At 37.9% G+C, this 8,064-nt stretch overlaps 1 protein-coding gene across 1 annotated transcript; it reads right to left on the bottom strand.

Annotated features, from left to right (window-relative positions):
* Positions 1 to 5,738: 5,738 nt before the first annotated feature.
* LOC140322102 (olfactory receptor 5AR1-like) lies at positions 5,739 to 6,668 on the bottom strand. Its single transcript, XM_072398732.1, has one exon. The coding sequence runs from the start codon at positions 6,666 to 6,668 to the stop codon at positions 5,739 to 5,741; it is 930 nt and encodes a 309-aa protein (XP_072254833.1).
* Between the last annotated feature and the right edge of the window lie 1,396 nt (positions 6,669 to 8,064).

The raw sequence follows: 8,064 nt of genomic DNA, 5'->3' as shown, positions 1-8,064 counted from the left end.
TTGCCTTCACAGTGGGCTAAAAGTAATTGGTCAACATTACCTGATCCCATTACCTAATGAATGTGACCAACTATTACTAGCTATACAATAAAAAATATAGAGATAAAGAAAAGAACAAAAAAGTAGGATTTTTTGACAGCCGAAATTATTTTATTGTATTATCATGATATATACAATACAAACATTTGTCTGACAAAAATCCCTACTTTATGCTCTCTTCTTTATCCCCATATTTTACAATGACACATAGAGGGTTGGCAGCCCTTCTAAACATTATGTAGTAGGAGACAACCACAACAATCTCTGGAATAGCTATACAATGACTTCGATAAATGGGAATCTTCACAAACATGACATGATTTCCTAACAACTTCCAAACCTTTGTGTGTCTGCTTGGATCAGAGAAGAAGTGGAGGAGAATCACCAAAGCTTGTCCTAACAATGCAAAGTATCACAGACAATACTCAACTGTTGTTGATGCAAATACACAAATATGGCTATAATCACCTTTAGCATAAAAAAAGAATATTTAAGGTTGGAGATCATAGACTAATAACTATAATTTTTTTTAATGAAAATGAGTTCAGATGTGTTTGGAAGATTTGGAGCGTTTGGAAGTTTATGGGGTTTTTTAATCTTTGATAATATTTGGAATTACCATCAAGAAGAAGAAACACATAATGGTGGATACAAATCCAATTCTTAGAAAATATTTTATTAATTGGATATTGTTCTGAGAAACGAATTCTGATTGTAATATCTAAATCAATGAGGATTCAAAAAACTTGCTGTTAAAAAAAATATAAATTTATAAATATATAAATATAAAATATTTCTTGAAAGAAAATTGGATTTCTCATCTGTTAATTCAAGATAAATTGGATTCACATTGGTGATCAGCACAGAATATCAATTCTAAAAAATAGAAAGAATAGGAGTCTTATATATTATACACAGAGCTCTGGGGGTATGAATCTCTTCGGCCCTAAGGCCCTAGTTGCCAAAGCTATCTATCTAATATTAATACTTTATATTTATTTATACCATTATGAGTAAAAGAAAGTACACCCCTTTTTTTATATCATTCTATCCCGTTACAATTCACTTTCACTAATGTTTGGAGAGAGGTCAGTTCTGCATGTAGTTTTGTTTTCTTCCCTCTTTTCCTCATTCTTTGTATGGAGGTTTAAAGTAAGGGATTGAAATGAATATTAGAAAATGTGAATCTAATAAGTGTAATAATAGGAGTATCAATGGTGCTAACTATAGTAGATGAATATTTGGATATAATTGATTAAAATTGAATATGTTACAGTGTCTTCCTTTTTTTTTTTACCTCTTTTTTTATTTAAGATGAATATGTATATTGTTAACTTAAATTTTAAAACTAATAAAAATTATTGAAACCAAAAGAAAGTACACCCTTTTTGTTTTCTGGATGACTTTATCAGTTTCTCACATCACTGTGGAGGAATTTTGGTATTGTTGTCCTGTTGCTTGGCCTCACATTTGACTTTGGAATACTTTATTATACAAATGAGTTCATGGTCAGCTCAATGACGGCAAGGTGCCCAGGTCCAATTGTGGATGAAAATTGGTATGGGCTGTTTGTGCTGATATGCTGTGTTTGGTTTTCTCTAAACATGGGGCAGTGCATTGGCCAAACATCTCCACCGAGGTCTAGTCTGGACACTGTTCCAGAAGTCTTGTAGTTTGTTCAGATGCCGTGCTGCCATGTTCTTCATGGGAAGAAGAGACTTTTTGTTCAATTGTACTGTCATGAACTGTAACATGTTAATTATGGCACGTAGAGTCTCAGATACAGCTCTTTTGCAATTTGTGCATTGCACGGGCTGATCTTGGGGTAAATTGGCTGGAACATCCACTGACAGGTTTCCACTAATATTTTTTACTTAAATTATGGATAAATATTTATTCTGACTGTAGAATGATGGACTTTAAATTGTTTGGAAATGGCCTTGTACCCTGGAAAGAGAAGCTATGATTGCTTCTCTAATAATATTGCTGATATCTTGGCATTGTGGTAACACACACCTGAATGCTCCAGACCAGCAAACTGCCATAACTGTTGTTAAAGAGGTAATCGCTCTTGCTGATGATCAGTTAATCAATGCATTTGAAGAAGCACTTGGCTGCTACTTACCCTTCTAACTCCTATAGAAATGGTAAAGGTGTACTTACTTTTCACACACTACTTCTACATTTTGACTTAGCTTCTGTTTAAAAATGTATTATGATATGCACAACTCAGTGCGGGATGCTGGTATATGCCCCTGCGATGTGCAAAAGATATTTCATTCAGGCCTGGCCAATCAAGATTGTAGAACAACAGGAACCTGAAGGACTGGTTGAAGATTACAGCAGAAAGGTGACTGTAATGTGAACATTTCAATCATGCAGGTAGGTTTAAAAGGTGCCACCTGTCCATTTTGTAAACAAGGATCTTCCTGGTTGCACTTTTATTGTTTCACTGCTTTAATTTCAAAGCCACTGAATACAGTTTTGTCACCAACAGCTAGGAGGATCAAGGATGCCTTAAGTAACATGTCCCAAGTGAAAAACAACATGTAGTTTTTCCATAAATCAAAATTAAAGAATAGTCAGGGAAAAAAATTACAAGGCAAGAGTCTGCAAATACCCCCTTTGTTTGTATACATACCACTGTTGTAGTAATCTCCATCCTCAGGAGCCCCATACATAATGCTGAAAAGCTTTAAGTGCCTTAGAAGGGCCCTCAGTTCCAGAATACTGAACAGATTTAATTCAAGGGAAAGGGCCATTTCCCCTATGAACCCTCCTTTTGACATAAAGTGTCCCATTAACATGTAGTGGAAACAATCATTACTCATCAAATGAGAAGGATGGAATGGCAATTGAATGTATTCCATCAATAAATACTCACGCATACTAAATACTGCTCAGCATCAAATGAGTGATGATAGTCTGGTGATTCAAACATTGTTGGAACCACAGGTCCAGAAAAGTTTTTTAGAAAGGGTCAAAACCTCTACTGCACCCATCTGGTGTTTGGAATTGTTGAGACTACTATTCCAACAACCTTTAGCCAAAGCATGATAGATTCTTCCCATATTAACTGGAATCTTTTTTTCATGGTGTTCTATAGCATATTCTATACTCTGGAGTTCTATAGGGAATTCAAGGTCCTGGAAATACCCTGTTTCCCCTATAATAAGGCACTGTCTTATATTTTTTGAAATGTACCTTATTCCGCTTCTGATCACTCATGTGCCATTGATTGTCCCCTTCTGATCACTCATGTGCCATTGATTGTCCCCTTCTGTTCACTGACTTACCTTTTTTTTGCTTCTACGGTACGGGCGGGTAACAGACTCCGTTAGGGCAGGCATCAGCAGCTTGCTTGTCCTTCCTGGTGCGGAGTCGCGGGGGCACGTGTGCGGGCTTGTTACTTTCAGTTTGGCTCCGCACTGCAGCCATCGAGGAGACACACACAGTATCAGGTATCGGAGGATGTCTTATTCGCGGGTGAGTGCCTTATTTTAATTATTTTAGCAAAAATCGGGGGTGGCTTATTTGATGGGGATGCCTTATTATCGGGGAAACACGGTATCAGATTTTGGGTGGGAGATAGGTGACTGAGGGTTTATTAACCAACTAAACTCTACTAGACATGATCAGGTCAGAGTGACCCAGAGTTCTAGACCCCAACACAAAAAAACTTCAGTAGGATAGTCCACTCACTTTTCTATAGAACTGCAAAACAACCAAGAACATAAAATTCAGTCTGGGTCTGACCTAGAATTGCCCAGAATCTACACGTATTCACTATTCTCTTTTCATCCTCTATTTAGTAGTCTCCAATATTAGGGACTGACCAGATCAATCCTTCATCAAACAATGAGAGGACAGCTAACAAGTTTCCTTAACACAACCTAATATCTCATATTCTTTGCACATAAGTCATATATGTTCTTTTAATACATAGAAGGAAACTAAAAAAAAAAAAAACTCTTCACATGCTAATAAAGGCCCGGCCTAGAACCTTCTTCTTGCTTGAGGTCAGTGATCTAGAGGATCATGTGTCCACATATTTTGGGACTTCCTTAAACTAAAAAAAATATGTAATGATACGGACCGCAATGAAATGCATACTGGATTACCCCAATACTTACCCTTACAGAATACCCCAATTCTCATTTGTCTAACGATGAAGAAACAATGGTTCTCCAGAAATTAAAAAAGTGGAAAACTTGTCACACTTAACTCTTCCTCACTAAAGCACAGGCGCCTCTTCCCAGCGCATACGGGCAGTTCTGACCCTAGGCGTGCCTGCTCTTCCAAGTTTTATCAGCATCCCCCTCTCCGCCGGCCAATCAGAAAATAGCCTCTTAAGCATCCCTGGCAATTTAGCTTGCTCACACACAGCACTCAACATTTGTGCAATGTGTCTCCACCACACCCGAGCCCCCTAGCTCTGCTGAGCATTTCCTTTACACCTGCTTTTTAATTCAGTGCTTCCCCTGTCCAGCTCCTGTGTTAACCCCTTGTTACCCAGTCTGTTGTTTTCCTGCCAGTTCCCTTGTGCTGTTCCAGTGTTCTTCTGTGTCTGTGGTTATCCCCATGTCACCTGTGCCTCTTGTCGCTCCCAGTACCTCCTGTGTTCTCTGAGTGTGCAGTGGCCCCCGTGTCACAGGTTTCTATTTCCTGGATCCCTAGTATTTGACCCCTGGCTTCTGACCTGACCTCTTTTGCTTGATGCCTGCCTCGAGCCCAGCATTTCTTAGCATTTCTTCCACCTAGTGATTTGGTACCATGTATCCTCCCGCCTAGCCTGGTGTGCCCAAGGACCACAAACTGGCAGTACCAGCAGTGCAACATCCTCACCACTAGAGGCTCTGGAGAAGACCTGGTTACCACTTAGACTTTGCACCTTGGCCCTTCTCAGGGCTCACACCACTTTTGTGCAAGCTGTAGCGCCCCCTAGAGGTTCAGTCTCCCCAAGCATAACAAATCTTTCTTTTTTCATAAAAAATCAAGGATTCTCTGACCTAAATCCAGTAGCAAATATTACAAATTTTACCCCATCTGCCATGGACAGATATTCTTTTCTGATGGGATCAAAATAAAACTACCTATGACATCATTAGCCTACCCCCCGCCACCCTTTATGCCCCCTTTACTCACTCCTTCCTACTTTTCCACTCTCTGAATTATAAACCGCTATGTCCTTTATACCACTTGTGTACCCCAAAAAAAGTAAACAAGCGAGATAGATGTGAAAAGATTAATACTTACATGTGTACAAATAGATATGTCATCTGTCCCTTATTTGTAATTTTCATTGACACTGTTTGATTTGTACAGATAGACAAGTCACCCTATATTACATTTATTCTTGATATTTACCAATTTCACAGTCTCGCTTTCTAGATCTTTCTTTAGTAAAATAGAATTCATTAAAAAAATAAGTATGGGGTAAAAAGTAGCATTCAACACGGTTGTGTGAAGCCGGCAAAGTGTTTCTATGCTTATTACCACCAGAAACCAAAAATCAATATATTTTCCCATGAGCGATTTCCAATCTGATGTTGTTCTGGTGACAACTCAAAAATTTAATGGATAATTTCAACAGGACAAAAGAGAAAGGACTTTTGTTAATGGAGTAACAAGAAATCCAAAGGATATCCCACCAAGACAAAATGGCCCTGGTGAAGTGGAATATTATTACATTATATGCATCAGCAAGATTTTCTCATGACATGGACAAACACTTGCTTCACTTCTTGGTTCCTCAGGCTGTAGATAAGAGGATTCAGCATTGGAGTGACTGTTGTATAGAAAACAGAGGCCACCTTGTCTTGTATTGTAAAGGCTCCTGAATGAGGATGGAGATAAGTGAAGAAAACAGCAGTGAAGAAAGTTGATACACAAATAATATGTGCGGAGCATGTACTAAAGGCCTTCTGCCTGCCCTTAGCTGATGTGATCTTAAAAATGGAAGTAATTATGAAACTATAGGAAAGGAGGATTGTTGTCATTGTAAATATTCCCCAGACCCCAACAAGAATACCAGTTACCATATCACAATGGAAAGTGTTGGAGCAGGACAGTCCAAGCATCGGTGGAATGTCACAATAGAAATGGTCAATAAGGTTTGATCCACAGAATGGAAGACTGAAAACACAACTGCTCTGTGCAACCGACTGCATGAAACTGATGGCGGAAGATAAAAGGGCCAAAGCAAAACATTTCTTCTTGGTCATTATTAAGGCATAATGGAGAGGATGGCAGATAGCCACATAGCGATCATATGACATGGTGGAGAGAAGGGTGGCTTCAGTACTGGCCAGGGCACAAAATAAATACAGTTGGGTGGCACAACCAAGAAATGAAATTGATTTTTTAGTGGAAAGCAAGTGAAACAATGTATTTGGAGTGATAACTGAAGAGTAAAGAAGGTCCACCAAAGAGAGGCTACCCAAAAAGTAATACATTGGACTTTGAAGGTTGGAAGATGTACAGACAAAAGCTATAATGCCAACGTTTCCTACAAGAGTCACCATGTAAACCAAAAGAAAGAATATGAATAGGAATGGGACCAGTTCTTCATCATCAGTGAGCCCAGAAAACCTAAATATGGCCACTTGTGTATTGTTTCTGATTTCCATTGACTTTACTTTTGTAACCGGTCAACTTTAATAGTAGAACAATAACTCAACTCTTATATTAGACAGCACAGCAAACTCCAAACATGGTCTTCCCAGCAATCCAAGGCTATTTCCAATTTTCCAGATGTAAGACAACCAAGACACAGTAACTATTCTTGGAATATCTAATAGGGATTGCGTGGTGGGTGGATTATATCTTATTTTTCATTTACTTTAATTATGTCTAAAAAACCAATGGACCAAAAGTTAGAAAACTTTTACTTCCATAACACGTATTAATAATAACATATTGCTCAATAAACAGGCTTTTGCTTAAAATGTCTCTGGTCCATGGGGGGTGAAAATGTACTGGATGTGATTCAGTTAGGTTATATTTTAGGTAAATAGATTTACAAAAGTTACAATAGGTTTAAAAGCTGTAAAATGGAAATGGAAATTTTGCAGATGCTTAGTAAACAAAGCAGTTTTCTGGGGTCATCCAGTGACAAAAGAAGGATGACAACTTTCCAGTGGTCTATGATTTATGAGAATACCGTAATTATACATCTATGGGTGGAAAGTCAGTGACAAGATATTTAATATCTAGTAACATTTTTAAATGAAAATGTATTTTTGGTTTCTTCCAGTGAAGGATATTTACAATGGGAACCAAATTGTCTCTTGATCAAGGGTTCGTTTACAACTGACTTCCACATCTATAAGATCTTGTTGGACATACCAGCGGAAAACCTTGGCCAGATAAACACGGAGACTTGTCTTTCCAATTAATCCTAAAGGTGTTCAGTAGGGCTGAGGTTGGGGCTTTGTACAGGACACTCGAGTTCCTCCAGGCCAAAATGGTCACACCATGTCTTTATGGAGCTGGTCTTCGGGCTTAGTCATGGGGAAACAGAAAAGGGTCTTCACCAAATTGTGACTATAAGGCTGGAAAAGCACAACTGTCTACAATGTCTTTGCATGCTGTAACATTGACAGTATCTTTCACCGAAAATAGACACCCAAACTCAGCAAGGTTCACATACTTTTGACCATGTAGTGTATTCAGTTCTCCTTATTCATATTGTTTAGGTGAATGTTTTGCAATCATTGCTGTACTTTTTTCAGTTGCAGCTAATGTTTAAAATGATAAAAATAATAATATTTATATAAATGGAGAAAAAATTGAGAATACTGATCTCTTACCTGTTGAAATGATAATGTATTTATCTCAGTGTATTAGCTCAGTTTTTATAGTAAATCCAGGGTTCCCAGAGAATAATTATTACTCACTCTAGATAATATTATGGATTATTTTTAGCCAAAACTGGACCTGCTAAGTAGTTATCCCCTATTGTATAATTGCAATATAACATGAATTTAATTACACGTGAGCTTTAATTTTTGCTTTCTTTAAAGA

This window comes from Pyxicephalus adspersus, chromosome 2 (assembly GCF_032062135.1).
Source record: "Pyxicephalus adspersus chromosome 2, UCB_Pads_2.0, whole genome shotgun sequence".
Lineage (NCBI taxonomy): Eukaryota > Metazoa > Chordata > Amphibia > Anura > Pyxicephalidae > Pyxicephalus > Pyxicephalus adspersus.
Note: the sequence above shows the minus strand (reverse complement) of the source record. Positions and strands in the feature narration are given on the sequence as shown.